This window comes from Macaca mulatta, chromosome 2 (genome assembly GCF_049350105.2).
Source record: "Macaca mulatta isolate MMU2019108-1 chromosome 2, T2T-MMU8v2.0, whole genome shotgun sequence".
Classification (NCBI taxonomy): Eukaryota; Metazoa; Chordata; class Mammalia; order Primates; family Cercopithecidae; genus Macaca; species Macaca mulatta.
In genome coordinates, this window is record NC_133407.1 from 31,112,302 (window position 1) to 31,138,696 (window position 26,395).

General features: G+C 33.0%; 1 protein-coding gene across 2 annotated transcripts in view; it reads left to right on the top strand.

Annotated features, from left to right (window-relative positions):
* Positions 1 to 26,395, top strand: part of TBC1D5 (TBC1 domain family member 5) — a 564,710-nt gene that overhangs the window by 322,379 nt on the left and 215,936 nt on the right. For both annotated transcript variants that reach the window (XM_015132185.3, NM_001258153.1), the window contains 5 exon segments: positions 5,745 to 5,847; positions 13,142 to 13,230; positions 14,999 to 15,049; positions 15,145 to 15,214; positions 17,426 to 17,598. In XM_015132185.3, coding sequence (XP_014987671.1) covers positions 5,745 to 5,847; positions 13,142 to 13,230; positions 14,999 to 15,049; positions 15,145 to 15,214; positions 17,426 to 17,598 — 486 coding nt within the window.

The window sequence follows — 26,395 nt, forward strand, 5'->3', positions numbered from 1 at the left end:
TTATCACTGCATTGAAATCACCTCAAGCTTAAAACAACAGAATTTATTTTGTTGTTGAATCTACAACTTGAGCAGGGCTCAGTAGGGTGGCGTATCTCTATTCCACATGATGTTGGCTGTGGTAGCTTGAAGTCCAGGGTCTGGCATCATCTGAAGGTTTGCTCACCACCCATCTGGTTGTTGAAGCTGGTTCTCAGGTGAGACCTCCTCTCGAGCTGTGGTGGGAACACCCAAGATAGCCTTTTCATATGGCTGCTTGGCTTCCTCACAGCATGGTGGCCTGGTTCTGAGAGTGTGTCCACAGAGAGCCAGACAGAAGCTGTGTTCCAGCACCACTTTTGACACATTAATTTTGTGAGAAAACTGGTCACTAAGGCCAACACATACTCAAAGGGAAGAGAGTCGGACTCTTTCATCTTTCTATGGGAGGAGTATCAAAGAATTTGCAAACATGTTCTCCAATTATATCATCTATAGATGAGACAGAAGAATCTTGTCGAAAACTTGAACCTGAATCTGATAAAGTCTCTAGGTCTAAGTGCCAGTTACTAGGAAATACAGGGGAAAGGGGAATTGTTAAATGAGACAATGGAGGCATAATACATAAAATTCCGAATGTGGGAAGCTTCTACAGGATAAAAAATCTGGTTTCTTTAACAAATACATTGCAAGATAAAAAAGAGAAGAAGGACAAGTCTGTAGATTAAAGGAATCTTAAGAGATATATCAACAAATTGCAGTGTACTAACATATTTCTTGGCTCTTAACAAAGTATTAAGAATATTTGGACAGTCACAGAAATTTGAACATTTAGTGGATATTTGATTAATAGATTATTATTTTTATTATTAGTAATGTTACAATGGCACTATGGGATTTTTTTTGCTTTTTTTGTTTGTTTGTTTGTTTTGTTCTTTGAGACAGGGTCTTGTTCTCTTGCCTAGGCCAAAGTGCAGTGGTGCAGACATGGCCCACTGCAGCCTCTAACCTCTGAGGCTCAAGCGATCCTCCCACCTCAGCCTCCCAAGTAGCTGGGACTACAGGTGTGTGCCAACATACCCAGCTAATTTATTTTTACATTTTTTTTTTTAAGGCAGGGTCTCACTGTGTTGCCCAGGCTGTTCTCAAACTCCTCAAGTGCTCAAGTGATCCTCCCGCCTTGGCCTTTCAAAGTGCTGGGATTATAGGTGTAAGCCCCTTCACCTGGCCTATGGTTATGTTTTTAAAGAGTGCTTGTCTTTTAGAAATACACATTGCAGTATTTATAGATATAATGATGTCTGGGATTAGCTTCAAAATAATGCAATATTGGGGAGGAATATATGTAAAACAAATGATAAGTCATGAAACTAGCTGATGGGTAGATTGGGGTTCAGTTTACTGTTGTCTTTTCTTTATAAATGTTTGAATTTTCCATAATGAAAGATTTTTAAAACTTATAATGAAAGCTATGTTGCCTACCAATTTTGGTTTATTTCAAGGTAGAAAACAAACTTACACACCCAATGTTTGTGATGGCTCTTATTATTACTGTGTACTGTGTAAAATTTGTTTAAATACAGTTTCTTCACACATCTGAGAGAGAAACTTAAATACTGATCAGTTGAGTCTAAACTGAAATATGACTTTTACCCTAAAGTAAAGATTTAAAACTATTTTAGTCTAAATTCCATTATGGACTACTTAATCTTTGCTGTTCATCTCTATTTTTAGAGTTTTACCCTCACCTGTTTTACATCTCAATTTTTATTTTATGGACAAATGTAGAAAGAAAGACTTTCTGTTAATAAAATTTGTTTCCAGTTCCTACTTAGTGTGGGGTGTTTTTTTTTTTCCTTTCTGTTTTATTTTCCTACCAGATATTTTGGTTTGAATAAATTATGAACCTCTACAGTTTTAATTCTAAATTTCTCTCTTATTTCCATGAAACTGTAGAGTCATTGTTGATTTTTCAAAACCTGAATGATTGTTGCATCTAGTGTTGTTAGTATTCTGTGCTTTTAATTATGTTTCAAAAACAGATTTGCCTTTCCAATGATACTTGGGTTACAATGATGTTCAAATTACGTTACCTAGGCTGAATCCACACCATCTAGCATGGGGTAAATAAAACCTAGAAGTTTAATGAGTGGTAGGGAAGCTATTTTGAAACTTACAACATATCATGAAAAACAGATTATTACTATTCCTAGATACACTGTCACTGTACTTTTCTCTCATATTTCTTATACCTATAAATGTAACATCTTCTGGATTGAATCCTGATACTGTGACCATCAAGTATTTTTTGTAGGAAATATGTTATTATCTAGGTATATTCATCAACCTTCAGAGCTAGGTTCTTATGTGTAACTCTAAAGTCATGGAGTTTTACCTAAATGCATTTCTCAGATTAATTTATAACCAATTAGGGAAGCAATTGGAAAGTGCTGCTGTTCTGTTAACTACCCAGATACATTGGCAGAGGTATTACTCCTCTGTGCTTCTGTTTACTTGCCTGTTAATCTCTGAGTTGGACTGGATAATTTCCAAAGACTCAGCACAAAACTCTGATTTTCAGTTCTTTTTCCAACTTTTGAAATAGTTTTGAAAACTTTACTTCTTTTTCAGAGCTTTTCTGTATCTTTCTACCTTACTTATTTGATGCAATGGATTCTTCATCATTTAATGAACAAATTATAGTTTTCTAACAAAGAGAGTGCCATGAAACTTCACAAATTAGCACTTCAGCATTGTAGAGCAGAATCATAGTTGGTGTGCTGTTGCATAGATATGCTATGTCTGCATAATACACATTTTCAATTGATTTGATGTTTGCTAAAAGTAGGCAATTTAAATTACTACTTGCAATTGAATTCTTGTAGATCTGTAGTTTTTAATCTTGAAAGTGGTTAGTATGCATTTAAATGAAACCAGGTATTGGTATATAGTGTGTTAAAAGAAAAACTTCAGCCGAATTAAATTTAATGAAGTTTAATTGAGCAATGAACGATTTGTGAATCGGGCAGCCTTCCATGTCAGAGTAGGCTCAGAGACGCCAGCACAGTCACATGGTGGAAGATTTATAGACAGAAAAAGGAAAGTGACATACAGATAACAGAAGTGAGGTACAGAAACAGCTGGATTGGTCACAGGTTGGTGTTTGCCTTATTTGAACATGGGTTGAACAGTTGGCTACATTTGATTGGCCAAAACTCGATGATTGGCAGACATGTAGGCTACGGTCTGTTTACAGCTCCACTTGTTTACAGTTCACAATATACAGAGAAACTTTTAGGCTGAACTTAAAATATGTAAGGAGGCAGCTTCAGGCTAAAGTTGACTTAACAAGTATACTTTACATTTTTAGTTTTTAGGTATTAAATTATAGTTTATGGATACTCTTTGCAAAGTTAATGTAGCAGTTTTTAGTACTTTTATCATAATCAATTTTAGATTGTAACGGCTACACAGAATTTGGTTGTGCCAATGTGCGTAGAAAATTTCCAAAGAATAGGTGAGGAAGGGGACATGCAAAGTTATTAAGTCAGGTGATCCAGATTTTTGGGAATGAAGCCTACTCAAAGACAGAGTTAAATTTATGTTATATAATGAGAAGGAGAGAAAATTTCACCTCTCAAAAGGATTATTCTGTTCTTAACTTAATGGCTAAGTTTCCCAAGAAATTTCTCTATACCAAGTTGTTTTATTAACTACTTATCTTTTATCCTGATTACTTTAATTTGGGATATTTGATTTTTAAAGGCTTTAGCAACTTTATTTTGTTCCAAAATGTCATTTTAAAAGTTTTTGTGTTTCTTTCCTACTTCAGTGCATTTGACATTATTCTGCAGTTTCTTTGGCCTCTCTGACATATGCTTACTCTTCAGGTTAATTTTTCTCTTCTTTAGAAGTTAATTATGCCACCCCTATTTGAACTGTGATGCCTGGATAGGGAGATCATCACATTAAGCTTTATGCAAATATGTGAAGCAAGCTTGCTCAGATCCTTAGGTTGCTTACTGGCCCCCCAAAAAGAGGCTTCCTTGCTGCCACAGAAAAGGCAAAACAAAACAAAACAAACAAACAACAAAAACAAAAACCAAACAAAACCTGTGTGGGCAGTTGCAGAACGGAGTTGTAAGCAAAAGTCAAATGAACAGATGAAGGTAAAATGGGCCTTAATGTATTTAAAAAATTAGGACCAGAAAAAAAGATGCTTCACAGATTTCTAGCATAATTCACCGAAAACCTAGCTTGGACTAGAAAGTTATAACTGTCCAAGGCACCAACAAAGTAGCAGAGTGAAGCATAAAATAGCGGAGGTCTCCAGAAATGGGAGGCAGTAAACCATTATAATATGATGTAAAACAGCCACTATTGCTCTTAAAAGACTCATTAAGGAATATTTTTCTGTTTCAGTAATGCTGTATGCCTTCATGCTCTAGGTCATCTTCCTCTCTACTCTCTCACGTTTTCTCTCAATTTTTAGTTCCAAAGCCACCTGATTTGCAATCTCATTATCTAAAGTATCATTACTCAAATACTATTATAATAATGGCTTCCATTCCTGAATATCTACTACTTGTCAGGCACTGTTCTTGGTGCTCTCATATGATTGCATCTTGATCATAAGATCAGTATTGTTATCCCTTCTTAATAGATGAGGCATTTAAGCAATCATTCACTCAGGGTTTCATAACCAGAAATTATGCAACATGAATTTGAACACAGCCTTTTCTACTTGGGTTTAGGACTTTTAAATTTCACTTTATTATAATGTACTCTTATGTCCTTCCTATGCTACTCTTTCAGGTTTATTCCTCCATAGAGTTAAATTAAAATACTGTTTTCTTTATCACTTCTTTATTCACAAATATAGATTTACTGTGCTGTGTTTCCATAGTTGGAAATTCAGCATTCAAAGTTCTTTCCAGCCTTGCTCCACCTTTTCTTCTATCCCACTGTCCTGCTCCCAGCAGGCAGTATTTCATGGAATTGTCTTTTCTTTCTGATTAATAATTACCATGTTATGCTGCACTCTTGAAATACCCATTGCCTCCTGTGCCTTCATATCTTTCTTTCTGTTTTGATTACCTTTTCCACTGATGATCCATGTTCCTCCTCTCCTAAAAATTATCATTCAAACTCTGTGATTAAACCCAGTTGACTACTACTACTAGATGACATTCCCTCAGCCCTTATACATTGATTGTGTATTGTGTTGCTGTGGGTTTTCTCTGGGTTCTTGCAGTTGTGGTGTTTTACTGCATTATAAAGAAATATTTAGAAGTCTATATTTTAATCAGATGAAAAGCTGATAGTTTGGTTATATGTAATAACTGAAGTGTCAATATTTTACATCAAGAAAAAAGAATGACAATCTTTTTTTGAAAAAAATTAGTACTTTCACAAAATCACATTCTTATCCTAAAAACCAATGGGCTAAAACAAAGCAAATCCCCATCTGCAGATAGGTACAATATAATTCAAAAACTATCATATTCACACATGTATGAAGTATATGAAGCATGTGTAAAATTTTGAAATGTGAATATGTTGAAGGATGTCATTTACCTCTGGGATATAATTATTTCCCCTTGCCTCACCCCTTTTTCATTCCCCACCAAAGGCATAAGTTGCATGGCAAACACAGGCTTGTTCTAAAATCTGAAGCTGCCCTTGCCACGTCTTCGAGATTAGAATTTGAGAATGATTCTTGAAACTGTGTTAGTCAGTTTCAATCTTGTATTTTCCTTTTCCAGGTTTCCTGAAATGCAGTTTTTCCAACAAGAAAATGTGAGAAAAATTCTTACAGATGTTCTTTTCTGTTATGCCAGAGAAAACGAGCAGTTGCTTTATAAACAGGTAATGAAAATATCTTACAGGTGGCATCCATTGACTCAAAATTTTCTATACAGCTTGACAAATGATAGAGCAATAATGTAGCCTTTATTGTATCCAAAGTTGTATCATAATGCTAAAGCAATCAGAGAGCTGCTTGTCAGCTGCATGGTGAGAAAGGTAAGCTCATTGAAGCACATATGCTTCTTCCTCATTATAAGACATTCCACCAAATTGTCTCCTTTAAGGTGTTCAGTCTTTTCTTTCAACTTTTGGGAGTTTGTTTATAAACAGCATCTTTGAAGGCAATCTAGTAATAAAATTTCAGAGTTGTATGTACAAATATTATTTTTCAGTATAGCATTTATAAATATATGACATGTCATGTAAAAAATAATCGTGTATCCTATTACTCTTTAAAACTTATCAGTAACAGAACTTAAGAATGTTTCTTTAAATTTTTTGAAATGTGTATTTAGTTCCTTTGTTACCCTGTTATTTGACTCATCTCATTACTAAAGCAAAGAAAATTATTGGGTTGTTTTATTTTATTGAAATGTAAGTTATTTAATATATACAGATGTATTTACATTTTTTATTTAAGTTTATAGTGTTCTAATAAAAATACAGTTGGATATTTTTATGTATTTCTCCAAATGCAAATGAAGTGAGAATTCAAGCTAAATTCTTAAAATCTCTAATAATCAAAAGTTATAATGTATATCTAATTCAGGACCACTGAACTTAAATTTAATATAATAGAAAACACGGTAAAAGCAATGTATTTAATTTGAAATAAACTAGATTTAAGGATGGTAAAACATGTCAGACTACAAATATACTAAATCATACATTTTTAATTATTGTATATACATAGAATATCCAAGGGAACTAATTTTATCTTATTTTTAACAGTAGTAATATTTTTCTGTATTAATTACCTGCTGACAATAGCTTACTAGAATTGGAAATGAAAAATAAATTGCATTTATAAGGGCAACCAAAAGCTATAACATGTCTAGAAAAAAATTAACAGTAAAGATACAAAAAATATATTAAGAAAACTATAGGCCAGGTGCAGTGGCTTACACCTATAATCCCAGCACTTTGTAAGACTGAGGCAGGGTTATTGGCTGAGCCCAGGAGTTTGAGACCAGGCTGGGCAACATGTCGAAACCCCGTCTTTACAAAAAAACCCCACAAAATTAGCTGGTCACGGTGGTGCACACGTATAGTCTCAGCTACTTGGGAGACTGAGGTGGGAGGATTCCTTGAGACCAGGAGTTTCAGGCTGCAGTGAGCTGTGATTGATTCACTGCACTCTAGCCTGGGCGAAAGAGTGAAATCCTGTCTCAAAAAATAAATAAATAAATAAATAAGTTATTCAAGGATGTAAAGTAAGAATCAAATAAATAGAAAAATAGCATGTTTTTGGATGAGAAGACTAAGTAAAAATACTGCTTCTTTATGTTTAAATGAATTATCATTCCAGTGATAACCTGAGTAAGATAACGTGCTTTTTTAAAAAACTGGATACAGTTATTTTCAATTTAGTGCCTAAAAACGTTACACTTATTTTAACAGAGATAATACAATTTAGGGATTAAAAGCACTGAGTGTAGACTCAAATTCCTTTGTTTGAATCTCAGCTCTCTCATTTACTAACTTCACAATCTTAGACAATTTACTTAACTTTTTTAATCTTTAGTTTTGTATCTGTCAGATGAGGGTAATAATAGTAATTACTTTATAGAGTTAACATTTGGTGCCAAGCAAAGGTTCATGTTGGTAGTTGTGGTTGTTTTTATTATCATCATCATTATAATAATTATTAAATGTGTTGGAATTACCATAGAATTTGTGGGAAAGGGAGAATGGCAAATGTAGATATTAAAACTTCTATAAAGGTTCTGTGATCAAACTAATGTGACAGTATTATGTGGATTGATCATTGTTCAGTGAAACAGTTTAGAAACAGGTTCAGTTTATATGGGATCTGAATATAGTAAAATAGAGAAAAGGATATTGTCTTGCTATATTTAGCTTTCCATCTGGAAAAACCATTAAATTATACATTTTTTGGAGAATAAATTCCAGATGGTGTAAAAACATAAATATAAAAACTAAAAGTGTATAAAAATACTAGAAGAAGATTTGGGATAAATTTTTTTGTAATCTCAGACTAGGAAAGGGACTCGCAAGCAAGGTAGGCTCATCTACAAGTCAGATAAAAAGTCAAAAGACTAAAAACAAACCAAAAAGGAGACTGGGGGAAAAAAATCTGTTAGTGTAGAATTCTTTTGGAAGCAAATAGCAGAAGACCCCATTTAAAATGACTTTAAACTGTAAGGAGATTGTTAACACGCTTCACGTGAAGTGTGGGAGTAAATGGTTCTGCTGCATTAGTTCATTAGCTTAAAATCTCTATCAAAAATTCCAGGATTTTGTTTTTCTGCTCTCTTTTCATTATATTGGCTTTTGTTGTGAACCTTATCTCTTTGTTATTTCCTCTTTTCCTTTAAATACTTGAAAATACCCCACAGTAAAAGACTTGATGATAGTGAATCAAATCAGGATAAAATTATTCCAAATTACTCGTCTGTTTTCCAATTTTTTTAGAGAAAGAAAAAATAGATTAAGGAGTCTTACAATAATGGAAACGAGTTCTATGGACAAGGAATAAAAACATAATAACTGTACACTCCATCTACCATTTGTGATGTATGTGACCCACTGCGTTTGTATGGAAGACTACACAGTCATATGGAAGATATGTTCTTGATCCATTAAGACAAAAATCTATCAGTTACTGAATAAGAAAGTATTATTAACTTACTCCTGGGTGTCATTTAAAAATATTTAATTACTCCTTGTATGTGTTTAAAATCCTATAGATTTTTTACAGAAAAATAATACCTTGCTGTAGAAGGACTGAATATTTAGCCAGATCAAATTTAAGAAAAGAACCTTAAGTTTCATCACAAGCTGTTAAAGCTATTATTTTGTACTAGGTGACACCCCGTTTAACATCGACCATATTGTTAATAGTTATGGGATTTTATTGAATTAATGAGACTGTTATCATGTAGTAGAATGTCTTGCTGAGTTAATTGAAATTGCCGAGATTATATAAATGGTATTAATGAACTTTGACTGCCTGATGCCTTAGCTTTAATAAAGACTTGCTTGGTGGGCTAAATGAACACAGGCAGATAAAAGAACAGGTTCAATTTTGTGAACCTACAGGCTGTTGATGAAGAAAACTTTGTTACCTTTATTTTCAACTGGCATGAGTTTGGAGTGCAGTGACTACTAACAATCCAGCAGGGATAAAAGCTTTTAAGCAGGCAGAAATGCTGACAATATAGGTGGAAGCAAAATACACATTTTGGGAACCAGAAGCATACTGTCAATACATTATTTTTTATTATGCTTTGTCAAATTTAAAGCATATTGAATTCATGATTATTATTTCTGGTATTTCTCTTTTCTTTTAAAGATGTCTATGTAATTGCCATTTGTAATTGTTAAACAGGTTTTACTAGTCTTGAATTGATATAAATGTCTTTTAAGTATTTGAAAAAAAAAATCCCTACTTTAGATGAAAGTCAAAACTGAACTTGTAAAATAGTTTTTAATGGTATTCAAAAGACTCTTAACTTCCATTCTGCCAAGAACACCTTTATTTATTGATTTGAAATATGATTTAATGCTATTCTTTTTTTCATATTGTAGTTCAGCTTTTTTCACTATGTGGATATATTAAGTGGTAGATATTGCATTCATTCAGTCGATAGGTAGTGATTACTTTCTTTGTGCTGGGCCTGTGGTAGGATCTGGATGTGTATACACACACACACACACACACACACACACACACACACAAAATCACAGTTGTACAGTGTCCATTCTTACCTACAGTACAGTACAGTACAGTACAGTAGTTCACGCTTTCCTGCAGTTTCACTTTCTGTGGTTTCAGTTACCTGCAGCCAGCCATCATCCAAAAACAGTTGAGTACAGTATAATAAAATATTTTGAGAGAGAGACCACAATCACATAATATTGTTACACTATATTGTTACAGTTGTTCTATTTTTATTAATTGTTGTTAATCTTAGTGTGCCTAATTTATAATCTTTAATTTAAATCATAATTTTAATACCTTTGTCATACACGTGTATATATAAAAACAGCATGGTATATGTAGTTTTCAGTACTATTTACAGTTTTAGGCATCTACTGTAAGGTCTTAGAATATATCTCCTGCACATAATGGAGGACTACTGTATAGTCATTTCTGTGCTTATTTTATAATTTTGTTCCTTTCTCTCTAGACTACAAGCTCCATCAATGTTAGGAACTTGCCCACTTCATTCACTTTTGTGTCCACAGCAAATACAGGCATTTAATAGTTTTTGCAATAAGTGAATGATGAATTATGTTTGAACAAATGGAGAATCTAGACAGAGTGGTGTCACAGAAACTAGAGGGAAGAGAATATTTGAAGTTGGGAAGATTCATTTAGACAAGAAGTCTTTCTTATTAAACTAGCCATAACTTGTTTTAAAATATATTTTGGGGGAAAAGCACTCTTTATTTCAAAAAGGTATCCCACTGACAGCAAAGAAAGAAAACTTCATGATAAATCTAGCAAGCACTACACAGTTCTGCAGATTTTTGGATTAGAAAATCTGATGTTCTTAAAAATACTCTCCTCAAGTTAATTTCAATGCAATGCCAATAAAAATTTTAATGTTTTGTTTACCATTTTGTTTAACCTAAATGGTATGACACAACCTGTAATAAAAAAGAATCATCAAGATAAGTTTGAAAAAAGAAAAGGAGTAGAAAATAGGAAATATTCTAATATTTTAAAGGTTGAATCTTTATAATGGTACAATTATTGTTAATAATATACAAACCAATGTACTAGAGTAAAATCCTGGAAAAAATGTAAGCTAAATATTTATTTTTTACTAAATATGGCATTTCAGAACTCTGGGGAGAAGATGAGTTATTCAACTTATCGAGTAGATTGAATTTATTGATGAAATGATTAATCAGTAAATTGGTATAATTCTTTTGGAGAAAAACATACTTATTTTTATGGCAAAAACTAAACTTATATCAGTTGAGCGAAGAATTAACTGGGGGGAAAAAAAAGGCAACTGTATTCTTCCCTAATCTCAACATGAGGAAGGTCTTATAGACATGAAGGCAAAATAGAAACCATGAAGAATTATTTATTGTATTGACCAAAGTGTATAATGTCAGTATAATGTATCATAGAAATCAAAAGTAAGACTAATGATAAGCATGGTAAAATGTTTGTAACAACAATTAGAAAGGGTTAATATCTTTAATTGGTATAGAACTATTAGACATCACCAAGGAAAGGAAACACTTCATCAGGAGAAAAAGGGCAATTTATTAAGTAAAAACGTTCAATAAAATTTTGGGGTTCAATCTTGCTAGCATTTAAATAAACTATAACAATTTAACTGTGAAAGTTGACAAAATTTTTAAAAACACTCTGAATATAGGTGAGGATGTGTGAGAGAGTGATTTTTATATTCTTCACTGAGAGAATTCTTTCTGGAGACAGCTTAATGGTATACATCCTACCAGATGTTAACACATATTTTTACCCCTTTACCCTGAAATTCTACTTCCAAGGACTTTAATTCTGGAGAAATCATGAGAAATAGGCAAAAAAAGATCTCAAGGATATCTACTGAAGTTTTAAATTTATTTCTTAAGTTTTGTTTTTTGGCTGGCCTCCCTCCCTTTATCATTTTTTTTATTTTTGTTTTTGCTTTTCCATACTTTTCTATTGATATAATACTTATTATTTTAATGATTAAAATTACAGCACTTTCTTTTTGGAGTAACTTGAGACCATTCCAAGAGAATAAACCCCTCATGATTTTTAAAGCAGAGTTGGTAATGCTCAATGTCATTTTTCTAGGTGTCTAACATGTTATCTGAAAGATTTTTTTCAAGGTTTGTTTAATAAGGAGTTGGTTACCTATAAAGATTGAAATGATACGTGGTAATTCATCCTAAATCACAAGTAAATTGTCAATGCATCATAAATTGTTTTGTAAAAATATAACTAAATATTTTTAATTCAAAGTAGTGATAACTTATATATGAAGTCTGAAAAAGTTAACTTGCATATTATCTTTATGATAACAATTGGCTTTCTAAGAATAGTCTACTACTACTAGACTGTGCAGAGGACTATGTGACTCTGTTCATCCAATATATGAAGCCATCTCTAATTCTACTAGCAAAAGATTTATCTCCTTTCTGCTTTCATATTTCCTCTAAAAGTAGTATTTTGTCTTGTCTTTTTATAAAAGAGCATCCCTAGTTACTAAGCAAAAGGAAAGTAGTAATTTGCTCGCTTTAAGAGACAGGAAAAATAATAATCTATTTTAACTTGCTGAAATGTTTTTTGATGCTTAAGGGGGAAAGAAATCTCAATTAGCAAAGGTAGTCATAATGTGGAATACCGTATGTCACCAGAATAATGGATCAGTAATAGATTTTTATAGTACCCTTTTAAGGACAGCTTAGTAACTATTATGCCTTTTTGTTTCTATACCTATTTTTGGTGAAAACCAATATAAGGAGGAAAATCGTATTGGTGAGATCATTAAATAAATTGAAATTAACCTTATAGTTGAAGTAGACAGGAAAAAATTATGGTAGTTTTCTGATTAAACATGTTAAATCCTATTTTAACAAGTTTATTTTCTGTCATACCTTCTTAAGGTTGTTTTTTTTATTATCCAACATTTCTAGCTGGCTGACTTCAGTGCTTCCTAAATCTACAGACATCCTAATTTTGAGCCATTATATAATGAAAACATTGGATATAATTTCCTTAGGTCTACAGTTCTTAGTTGCCCTTCTTACTGCAGATCTTAACACTGTAGCTCATGATTATAATTTGCATAAATGAAATTCATATTTATGAGTACAGATCTTGAAGCAACTGACAGGTGCAAGGTTATCTACCATGCCAATTTATTGTTTGTCATGTCATTTAAAAGAGAACTGCTCTCCATGTTTTAAAGAAGAATACCTGCGGTGGTTGAATTAGAATCAAATTCTAAAAGTAGATAAAAATCTTATCTTGTAGCTTTCCATATTTACGTGTTTCTATATTATACAGAAATTTTGCTAGTGGGAATTGGTTTGAAGAAGTATTTAACTGAGTTTATGCTGTCCACTAATGGACCCTGAGTATCCATCTCTTTCATTTGTGTGGCTCTTTCATTTCATTTGTGTGGCTCTTTCATTTCAGGGTATGCACGAGCTGTTAGCACCTATAGTCTTTGTCCTTCACTGTGACCACCAAGCTTTTCTACATGCCAGTGAGTCTGCACAGCCCAGGCAAGTTGTTGTTTTTTTAAATGTGAGCTCCATCTGTTTTTTAGTCCCCACTGTAACCTTTGTTTTTGAAACCTCAAAATCTTTTAAATGGAAGGTACTTAAAAGTTGTATAAGTTGTAAACATTTGATTGTGTTTCTTGTGGTTAATTGTTAATTCTACTTAATAGTTGTTAGGACAGTTTAGCTGTAGGGCAAATTTGGAATCATAAATGTCTTTGGAAATCTTGATTCTCAATCTAAAGGAAGACATGTAACTAATGGATCAAGAATGGAACATTTTTGTTGTAATCACAGAAGTTCTAATAATTGATATCCATATATATCATCCTCTAATGATCCCTTTTTCACTCCAAGCTGAATAAGACTTTATATATGAGATTATCTCTCCTCATCAGGTTTGACTTAGCTTAATAAGTAAGGGAGCAGAGCCACAAAGAACCTCCCTCTGTAAATAAGCAAAATTGCTTCTCAAATTTTTTAGATATATTCATTTATTCTTTCCTGCATATAACTTTTGTAATTGGATTCAACTTAGGCTAAGTGTTAGAATTCAATTTTCTAACTTAAGATACCCTAACTTTGGGGCCTTCAGAAAATAATTTTGGAAATGGAGGGGTCTAGTACTGTCAGCTTGTGTCCAGGAGGATTCATCAGGTCAGCCCATCTATATGCAGTAAATGGAAAACTCACAGATAACATTTCACATATATGATTATAAGATCTTTATTAATCAAATATAGCCATACATTTTGCTGAGCATATATTCAGGCTTTTGTTAAATTAACTTTTGTCTACTAGTTTATAGATTAGTATTTTCAAGTTTCCTTGAAGCTTTGCTAATTTTACTGAGTTTTTATTTTTATCTTGACAAGAGTATAACCATATCTAACTTGCTTTCACTTCAGTTATTCTAAAATGTAATCATGAAGTTAGCATTAGGATCCTGTTTTAATGCCTTTTTTTTTGAGACGGAGTCTCGCTCTGTAGCTGTGCTGGAGTGCAGCAGTGCTATCTCAGCTCACTGCAATCTCCGCCTCCCAGGTCCAAGCGATTCTCCTGCCTCAGACTCCTGAGTAGCTGGGACTACAGGCAGGCACCACCTCGCCCAGCTAGTTTTTGTATTTTTAGTAGAGATGGGGTTTCACCATCTTGGCCAGGATGGTCTTGATATCTTGACCTAATGATCCGCCCGCCTCAGCGTCCCAAAGCATTGGGATTACAGGTGTGAGCCACCGTGCCTCACCTGCCAGTTTTTTTTTTTTTAAACATGTGAATGTATTCTTCAGACAGCAACTCTTTAAAAAATGTGCATGTAGAATATAATTTACAAGAAAAGATAGGTGATTGAAAATAGCTTTTAAATGTGTTGGACATGCTTCTTCAGCTGATTCAATCTGTTAAAAAATAAAATAAATGCTTAAGAGGTGTTGTCACTGATAAATTGATGTTAAAACGAAAATAAATCCAGTTAAAGAAAATAAATCAATGTTTTGATATTGCATATTTGACCAGTAACTATATTGTCACATTCTATATTTATTTGAATAATTAGGTAGTTCATTGTGGCATAGACAAGGCAGCTGATTTGTTTTTGATCTTTATAGAAAGCATATCATTTATTAATGGCGTTGCTCTTTTCATAAAAAAAAAGACTAATTTTTTTCATTTACACATTATGTGAAAGTTGTCTTACATAGAATAAGGCAAACTCTGCATCTTTAATTATTCAAAAATTACACATTTTGATTGCTTGTATTGCTTTTTTAAGTGAGGAAATGAAAACTCTCTTGAACCCTGAGTATCTGGAACATGATGCGTAGTAAGTACAAAAACTTTCTTTGTTTTATTTTTTTATACCGTGATTATTTTAATGAAAGTTAAACCTAGTATTGTGTTATTTTGTTTTATTTTTAGTGCAGTATTCTCACAACTTATGGAAACTGCTGAACCTTGGTTTTCAACTTTTGAGCATGATGGTCAGAAGGTAAATCTTATAGTACAGATCTTTTCAGTGTATGCGATGGAGCAGATGCTTTAAATAAATAACAACATGTAACCAAAGAATAGTAGATAGCCCTTATTATTGCTATAACCAAAATGAAATTACCTATGGAATAAGATTGAGCCTGGGGATTTAAGTATATTTCTAATCATATTGGCAGATACACAAAGGCAATGTGAAAATTTCATATAAATACATTTTTATATGTGTGTGTATGAATCAAGCAGCATAATAAGTGCTTAGTTACAAAATTATTATAATCTTTCTCTTGCTACCCTAGTGAGTTGGTATACACATTATTACTGAAGTGCATAGGTAAAACCTATATCAAATAGGTTGTTTTGCTTTTACCACTGCATTGCTATTGAATTCATACATTTAGCATCAATATTCCTTACTCTTACTCTTATTCTTATTTTTAACTATATTTTTAATTTTTATATAATTCACATAGCACAACATGTACCTATTAAACTCTTAATGGTTTTTAGTATATTTACAGGATTGGGCAAACATCGCTGCTATCTAATTCCAAAACTTTTTTTAATCACCTAAAAAAATCCTGCATGTCCATTAACAGTCACTCTCCATTTCCCTATTCCTACATGCCCTGACATCACTAATATACTTTCTGTCTCTATGGACTTGCTGATTCTGGATATTTCATATAAGTGGAATCATATACTGCCATTTGTGATTGACTCCTTTCACTTAGCATAATGTTTTCAGTGTTCATTCATATTGTGGCATGTACCAGTATTTCTTTTTATGCCTGAATAATATTGCATTATATAGATATACCATATTTTGTTTATCCATACATCAGTCGATGGACATTTCGGTTATTTTCACTTTTGGCTATTGTGAATAACTTTGAACATTTATATACAAGCTTTGTATGAACATGTGTTCACTTACCTTGTTATATACCTACAAGTGGAATTGCTGAGTTAACTATATTTCTAAACTAACCCTTCTGCTATCTTAGTGATCATTATGGTTGTCTCATTATATTACACAATATTGGAAAAGTCACAAATTCTTCTGGCAATGGATACTGTTAAAGAATTTGGCATATTGTTTCCAGTATGGTTTATTTCCTTTATATTGGTATAATTGATTGCATTCTGGTTAGAAACCATTATTAGTCAGTCACTTCATTCCATCTCTTAAAAAATGAAATAGGTAATCGATGTTTTTCATGCCTTTGGCCAGCTCAGAGGTTGGCATCCTACTGCCTGTAGGTCAAATTTGGCCTGCCATCTGTTTTTATACATCTTATGAGTTAAGAATGGTTTTCACATTTTTAAATGGTTAGAAAACTGTCAAAAGAAGAATAGTATTTTGGAACATGTGAAAAGAATATGAAATTTAAGCTTCCATGCCCTTAAATAAAATGTTTTGGAACACTGTCACTCCTATTTGTTTACTTATTGTCTGTGGCTGCATGGTCCTTACAGTGGCAGAGTTGCAGCACAGACTGTATGACTTGTAAAGCCTAAAATATTTACTCTCTGGCTCTTTACAGGGAAAGTTTGTTGACCCCTACACTAGGTGATAAAGTGTTTCTTCATATACCAACATGTTATATTCTGAAAGGGTTGTTGAAGGTAAAAAGCTACTGTAAGCATATTTGGCAAACTACTTTATATTTTTGGAATAATAACCTTTTGTTCTTGGCAAGTTATGTAATGAAGTCATAGACTTACATGAACATCAAAATTTTGAACAGAGTATTTGAACACATTTAAATATTGGTCATTTCTTATAGTGGCCATTTTGTGTTTTATAACTGAGTCACGCCAGTTGAGAAACTCAGTGACTAAACTGTGAGGGTTATCAGTTCTTGATTTTACCTACTTGTACTGATATTACTGAGTCAGCTTTATAAAAGTGGCTTAGGCAAAACAAAGACATTCATTTTATCAAGGAACATAATAGATGTGACTTTTGAACAGTCATCTTAATTACTCACATATATGAATGAATAATATATTCCTAAAAAGTATTTCTAGTGAATCCCTTTTTCATCTTCCTATTATAATTATTGCATGGTGCTTTCACCTTTTTTAAAGAATGAGTAGTAGGCAGATAATAAGACTTCTTGTTTAAACTGTTGTTGATAAAGAATGACATCCATATATTTATTACTTTCATATTTAAATAATACATGTTCAATTTTTCTGTTTTTAGGGGAAAGAAACACTGATGACTCCCATTCCCTTTGCTAGACCACAAGATTTAGGGCCAACAGTTGCTATTGTCACTAAAGTCAACCAGATCCAGGATCATCTACTGAAGAAGCATGATATTGAGCTTTACATGCACTTGAACAGACTAGAAATTGCACCACAGATATATGGGTTGTAAGTATTAAAGTTTTTTTGTTTGTTTGTTTGTTTTTTGAGACAGAGTCTCACTCTTTCACCCATGCCAGAGTGCAGTGATCTTGGCTCACTGCAAACTCTGCCCCCTGGGCTCAAGTGATCCTCCCACCTCAGCCTCCCTAGTAGCAGGTACCACAGACACATTCTACCAAGCCCAGCTAAGTTTTTGTATTTTTTATAGACAGGGTTTCACCATGTTGGCCAGACTCCCCTTGAACTCCTGAGCTTGCCTCTGCCTCCCAAAGTGCTGGGATTACAGATATGAGCCATTGCGCCCAGCCTAAAGTTTAAATTTCAACTACATCAAATTATATAGTAGTTTCTAATGATATGTAAATTTCTGTGTGTCTCGGATCCTTAAAAGTAAAAATAAAAACTGTTCCATCTCCATTTCATTTCACATCTCTTTTGCATGCCTATATGCATGCTCAGTGCTTATCACTTTCACGTATGTATGGTATCTCATCTAATACTCCCTGTAATACCAACCCTGTAAATTGGGTATTATTCCTTTATTAGAGATGAAGAAGCTAAGGCTCAGATTTAGTTTACACATATTACACAGTGAAATCGTAACTCAAAGCCATAATTATTTAGGATTGGCTACATAATTTGCAGAGCCCAGTGCAAAAGAAAGATGCAGGGCCCCTTTGAAGAAATTAGTAAGAATTTCAAACTGGTAACAGCAGATCATTAAACCAAGCTTTCCAAGAAGTTGCATGAATCATACATGCATGGAGCCAGCCCCAATCCTAACAATACTATAAAATGTTCATGTTCTTTCCATTATATCATGTGATCATCTTTTGCTTTACCCTTAGAGGTAGATTCCTGTGAGTAAGATAGATGCCTGTCTCAGGGACCATAATGTATTAATTTTCTTCAGCCACATAACTTCTGTAACATGTCATAGCAGAACAGGGAGATGGTCACTCCTTAGGGGTGCGTGTATACGTGTGTGTGTGTGTGTGTGTGTATTTTTTCAGTGGCTTGTAAGGTGTGCATGCAAATTAAAAAAATAGTGATTTTAGTAAATATGAATTATCTATGTAGTGCTACAGACAAGGGTTCTTTATATTGAAATAGTAGAACATTTATATGTAGTGCTATGCAGTTTCTTGGTAGATATTTTATGTAAAGCTTGACTCTCCATTAGGTAGAACATGCAAAATTGAGACAATTTTTTATTGAGGTGTGTATAGTAGATGCTCAATAAATGTGAATTCATTATTTGAATTGCAGGGAATCTCAAACAAGTCACCCACAGCCAGAGCTGTTTATTTAACCCAGAAAAGAGAATAAATTAGTATTTTATTTATGTCCTCATTTTGCACAGAGTCTTTCATGAATAATAACTTTCAGCTGTTTTTCTTCTCTGGAAGCCCTGAACTATGACTGAAGAAGTCTGCTTTTCTGTTTTAATGCTGCATGTTTTCCTTTTTCTTACTTTAGCTTGACCTCATCATTGAGAGCTGCTTCATTATTCCCACTGGAAATGAGAAAATTGTGTGTGACATGTGGTACTGGGCAGCAGTGCAGGTTATTAATGAATTGCTACGTACATTTGAAAGTCTAACTAATACGTTTGTGATTATAGACATAAAAATTTATTCGAAATAGCTAGTAACAAGGTCAGGAGTTAAATTTTATATTCCTCTCCACCGTGCAGTCAAATAATTGATATATCCAAATACAAAAGCACATTTTACACCCTCAAAACTTGCTTGCTAAGATCCAGAAATTGGTTTTAAACATTGGGGAAAGAAGTTGATGTTGAATGTGTTTATCATTTCTTTGAAATGCTTTATAATTTTTTGCCTTCTTGCCCAAACTGGTGCTTGATGTTGCAGTGGTGATGGCATGGGCTTGGGTGAAATAATTTATAACCAGAATGTTTCTGTTTCCTTTTCAGATGTTAGTTTCCTTCAGTTAGTTTCAGGGGCTAGTTTTATCTTTATCATAATAATTTATAGAATTTCTTTGACATTTTGACCAGTACCTTCCCATTAAAATCCCATGATCCATGACATGATTACTCTTAATCTTTCAAACATTATCAGCAATACTGAAAATACCAGGTCTTGGAATAATCATAGCTGCCTCATTTAGCTCATTATTTTTAAATAGAATCTCATCTGTATTTTTTTTAAGTATGTATTTTTAAATCTTTGAAGAATAGATCACTCGTCTCAACTGGCCTTTACATTTTATAATGCAAGGATTTTATTTGCCTATTTCACATATTAATTTGGTTTTGTTATTACTATTTATGGAGCACATGAAAGGCCGAAGTGCTTGAATTTTCTTATATCCCTAAGCCGTAATGCCATCTGTACTACCCATCTGTGTATTTTCTATTAATGACTATTGGAAACTTTGGGTCAAAAAACAGTGTAAGCCAGGCATAGTGGTACTTGCCTGTAATCAATCCCACCATACTCAGGACTCTGAGGCAGGAGGATTGCTTGACCCAGGAGTTCAAGTCCAGCCTGGGCAACATAGCAAGACCCCCATCTCTAATAATAACAATAATAATAATACTGCAGTTAGAAGCATAGGCTCTGAAAAGAACAGCCTTTGTTTTTTCATCTGTGAAATGGAAATTAAAAATAATGCTACCTACTTCATAGGGTGCCTGTGAGAATTAAATCATAACATACAAAAACATGTCATGCTCCGTGTGTAGTATACATATAATGTATGTTTTGACATGCTTTTATTATCATTGTTTGTCATTACCATTACTTAATTAGAATGTCATGGCTATGTAAATATGATGTCCTGTGTGAATCATTAGTTAGCCCTTCCAACTCTGTCTTTGCCTTTTTTTTTTTTCTTTTCACTAAAGCCTATGTATTTCTCTTACCTGCAAACTTATAACAGCCATCTTTTAGACCACTGTTTTCTAAAGTGATGCTATAGAAATTGGGAGTAAACTTTTAGAAATGGTCATATAGTTTGGCAGAATAATTTTATGTTCTAGAATTTAATATTATAGTTTTGTATCTAATGGAAATGAAGTAAAATATCTCATTCTATATCACACAAATATCTTAATCTAAGTAATTGCTGTGCTACTGTTTATTCGTGTTGGAAGAAAATTGTTAATTTAGTTTTACATTCAGAATTAATACTTGAAAATACAGTCAGTGGTTTGAGTAAATATCACCAAGGGGCAGATGTAAAATTATCTCTTTTTAGTTTATGAAACTGTTTTCTCAGATTACATAATAATTCATAATTGTGTCATCTAAAGTCATCTAAAGTGTACTTTTGCATGCCAGATATTTTGTAGAATTTTGATTTTCAAACAAAACAAATTTTTTGTGAAGTAAAATGTTTCAAGAAAATTATAAATTATAGTAAAAATAAAAAATAAAATAAAAATAAATAAAAGTAAAATATTAGAACTTATAGTAAAAATGTCAATAATGAATGAGCCAATAGCAAAATGTTACCATTACCAGCAGCTTGTATGGAAAGAGGAGTAAATCATAAATATATATTTATATGGGGGGAAAGTGTTAGCAAGATTAAATTAAGCCCCATGTAGAGTCCAGATTTCTGTTTTTAGTCAAAATTTTTAACAGTTGCATGGGACATAAAATTACTTAAATCTAGTCTGTATTATGGTTATAACTGTCACTAAATTTGGCAATTATTTTTAAAACCAGTTTTTCCAAGAGAATATATGTTAATATCTCCTGAGGTGGGAGATGTGCCGTAAGTATGTACATTTGCTGCATTTTGCTAATAGATGTACTTAACAAAATTAGAATTCACGAATAGTACAAAAATATTACTTGCACTAAAATTGGGTAATCTCATTCTAAATTAGATAATCTTAGTATTATATAAATTGATGACATTTATTTTGACATGTGAATAAGTCCACCTGAAATCTTGAATATTATATAACAGCTTGCTTATTTAATGCTGTTACTTATATATTTAACTGTATTATCTTCTGGATGATTAAAAATTTTTTGTTAGCAAATGTTAAATCAGTTTACTACCTGTATTTTAGGTTAAATAAAATTAATCTGCAATTAAATGTTCAACTTAAGTGATTTTATAAAAAATATATCCTAAAGATAATTTATGCTATGTTTTTCATTAATTTTATGAAAGTTCCTTTTGTTGCACATAGACTAAAGTTTCTCTTGCTATAATTTGAATAAATAATTAACATCTTTTTTCTCTTTTTTTTGAGAGGGGTGTCTTGCTCTATTGCCCAGGCTGGTGTGCAGTGGTGCAGTCTTGGCTCACTGCAGCTTCTGCCTCCTGGGTTCAAGCAATTATCCTGCCTCAACCTCCTGAGTAGTTAGGATTATAGGCACCCACCACCACACCTGGCTACTTTTGTATTTTCAGTAGAGATGAGGTTTCGCCACATTGGACAGGCAGGTCTCAAACTCCTGACCTTGAGTAATCTGCCCGCCTGGGTTTCCCAAAGTGCTGGGATTACAGGTGTGAGCCACTGCACCCATCTTAATATCTTGAGTTGTCTTTTGTTTGCCAATTATTGATTGGTGTTGCACTTTAAAAAAATTAGGTTCTATAAACCTGTCAATACATACTGACCAATTTCCAAAGTAAAATATTAACTGCATCATTTCCAGCTTTCCAAGGTAATTTTTTAAGAGTCATTTTTGTGCTATTTTTTAGTATGAGCATAAGAATGTCCTGATATTTCATCACTTGGGGATTATTTTTGTGTAAAAGCCTCTAAAATATTTGTGTTACCATTCTATCACTGATGACACGTCATGTTGTGAGTTCAAAAAACTCTAAATTAAAGCAGATTTATATAGAGATTCAGTGCTACTACAATATTCTTATAAAGAGACTAAAATTTGAAGTTTAACAGTTTTAGTAGGCCAGAATAACTGTTTTATTATCACTTTTAAATGTATTGAATCTGTAAATTTTTTACTATATTTTATACTTTGATATAAATAGAGTACATAATAGGCATCTGTGGGATATGCAATTAATGTCACTTTTGAGGAAAGACCCTCATAACACGCTTGGGCTTTGGCACTGTTAAATTATGAGCTCTTTACAACACTCATGGGATAAATTCCATATCCCCCAAATGCTTATTATACATCTTCCATGTCTATTTTCTATTATCTGGATTAGCAGTTGTTTTACCATGCAGTTTATTGTAATTTAATTGGGGAGATTCTTGGTTATTGATTACTAATCTGCCAAATTTTTGATATAATTTTAAAATATGTCATAGCATATTGGTTCTAACATATCATAGTATAATTACGTTGAATGCCAAGTTGTTTTTTTTTTTTTAACGTATATTTGAAGTATAAACCTATTGGTAAAAAAGTAACTCTCAGTCATCAGAAGTCAGTGTAATTATCAGCCTAAAAAATTATATCTTTCAACAGTTTAAGTAAAGAACTTCCTAAACACAGTTAACAATTGAGTTATTCCTTTTTTAATTAGCTTTATATTATACATTAAACATAATACATGAAATATGAAGGATTAGAAAGTGATGATCCAATGATAGCTTACTTTCATACATTACTGAATGTTTTCCCAGAATTATTCTTTTTCAGAAAGTTGGGGTTTTCCCCCTTCTACATGAAGAATTATCACTGATTAAGAATTATGGGGAAGAATAATTAAATATTTGAAATAATGACTCATAATTTATTATATTTATTATTTCCTGAGGGCTAGGCATTGTGCTAAAGGCTTTATCTTTTCTTTTTTTTTTGAAAGGGGGCGTCTCACTCTGTCACCCAGGCTGGAGTGCAGTGGTGTGATCTCAGCTCACTGCAGCCTCCATCTCCCAGGCTCAAGGGATCCTCCCACCTCAGCCTACCGAGTAGCTGGGACCACAGGCACCTGTCACCATGCCCAGCTAATTTTTTGTATTTTTGGTAAAGACAGGGTTTCACTATGTTGCCCAGGTTGATATCAAATTCCTAAGCTCAGGTGATCTGCCTGCCTTGGCCTCCCCAAGTGCTGGGATTACAGGTGTGAGCCACCACACCTGGCCAAAAGGCTTTATCTTATTTAACCTAATAACACATAGAAATAGATACTTTTATTATCCCTATTTTGTTGATGAGGAAATGAAGGACTTTAAAGCCTTATTTAGATTAAATAGCTACGAAGAAGCTGAGCCAGGCTTTGAACACTTGAGCTAATATTCACAGTTTAATTTGACTAGGACTATAAGTGTGGTAGAAAACTGAGACACCTGAAAGTTTTATGTGTCACATTGGGCCATGAGCCAAATTCAGCTTCGCCAGATAGCAAAGACCCAGGCCAGGTACAAGGACCTGAATCAGAGGAGTCTTGTTAGTACTGATTAGAAACCAGCCTTATAAGGAAGGAATAGAAAATCAAGGACACTGGAGAGCCTAAAGTCCACAGCCATGCCCCAAATCAGGAATAAATGAACTCCAGATCTTTCACATAGTATGTGCCAGCAGCAAATGTATAGCTAAAATCATAAGCCATAGCCTAAGGCTTATATTTCCTTGTCAAAGTCCAATTCTGGCCTTATTTAAGTCAGACTACTTGATAAAAAAATAGGGAAGCTTGGGGATGGGGATCTGCTACTTTAATCTTAAACTTGACCTACAAAAAAAGAGTTAATTGATGAAGTGAGAGAAACAACCTTTACTGGCAAAGTGACCATGTATTTTAGCATAGTCAAAGGCCAAGAAGGAAAGGTTGGGCTGAGTTATGCATGCACTTGCTTAGGAAAGGTATCATCCACATGCCTTTCTAGATAAAAATACACTTTTCCCACTGAGAGGTGAACAAAAATCAATAATTCAAGCAAGAGGAAAGCAAGTGTAAGAGGACTACTGGAAAGCAATGTAACCAGTAAGATACGATTAAGGCTAAATAACTAAAAGCAATTGTCAAAAATAATCCTGTCAATAGCAGTGAAAATAATTTAAATCATTATTTGTATCTTAAGTCTACTTAATTCTAGTGATTAATTTAAAGATGGAAGGAAGTATAGAACTTTACATAATTCATCAGTACACATGAAATAAATATATTATTGATATTTCTAATCACTAAATAAACGTTTTAAAAAATGCTCATAAAAGATGTTTATGCAATAGGATTGTGACGATTAAATGAGAAAAATCATACAGAATACAATACCTGACACACTGTAAGCACCCAATCAATATTCATTGTTAATAATTTTTATGTGTTCAGTGCAAAATTCTTATTAAGGCTCATAATAAGTAGCAATAAGAAGAAAAAAGAAAATAAAAAGATTATTTACAAAGGAAGCGTGAAAGATGATGACAAAACTATCAAATGTTAGTTATGGTACTCTACATAAATGCTTTAAAGTTACCTAATAAAAGGCAAAAATTATTGACTGGCTTGATAGACAATATCCAACTATATGCTTCTTAGAAGAGGCAGCTAAAACAAATTCAGATAGTTTGGTAAAAGGATTACAGGGACAGCAACTGTAATATCAAGATAATATACTTCAAAAAAAGCATTGAAAGAAACAGAATATCCTTGTATATTCATAAAACATTCAGTTCTTCATAGACATACAATAGCCTTGAATTTTGGTATGTAAAAATCCATGACAGTAAGGAGTTTGTCTATCTTATTCATTAATATATTTCAAATGCCTCCCTAAACTGAACCTGGCTTGTGGTAAACGCTCAGCAAATAATTTTTGAGTACATGAGAAGGTGGATGAATGGGAAGGAAAGAAAAACAAAAGAAGGAGAGATCACAAAGCAGTAATACAAGGATCTGATTATTCAAAATATGATATGGTGAAAATTTTGTCGCTATTTTAAGGAACATCAAGTAATAAAAATGAAACAATTACAACTCTAAATAATTAGTAGAAAACGTAAATGAATAACCTATCTTCCAATGCCAATAGATTTTGTAAGAATATCAGTGAAGACATTCTAGAGGGTAATCTGGAAATTTGACTACTTCAAAATTTCAGTCCAGGGTGGGGGTGGTGGTGCTGCCTGATTCTTTTATCATTCTTTGCTCAATTAAATTAAAAAAAAATTGAGTCAATAAAATTCAATGCAAATTTTTCCGTATAACTTTTAAGTTGATTTAAAAAATTTAACACACATAAAGAAATAATATAAAGAATAAAATACAAATTTTTATTTTTTATATATAAGGAGTCCTAAATATGGTAAGAAATCACTAATCCATTAAGTAGAACAGTAAAATGAATCAACAAATCATAAGGAAAAGTTAACAATAACCAGTACATATAGTGAAAACTTTCAGCCATTCAAACATTTAAAGAAACAGAAATTAGGTGGCTCATGCTTATAATCCCAGCACTGAAAGCTTGTGGCGGGAAGATATCTTGAGGCCAGGAGTTTGAGATCACGCTGGGCAAGGTAGTGAGACCCTTGTAAAAAAAAAAAAAAAAAAAAGGAAAGAAAAAGGAAAACAAAGAAAGAAAAAATTAGCCAGGTATGGTGGTGCACACCTATAGTCCCAGAGACTTGTTCCTTTCTATGTTTATAGAAAGTACCAGCCACTGCAAAAACATGCCAAATTGTAAAGACCATCGACGCTAGGAAGAAACTGCATCAACTAATGAGCAAAATAACCACCTAACATCATAATGACAGGATCAAATTCACATATAACAATATTAACCTTAAAGGTAAATGGGCTAAATGCCCCAATTAAAAGACACAGACTGGCAAATAGGATAAAGAGTCAAGACCCATCAGTGTGCTATATTCAGGAGACCCATCTCACATGC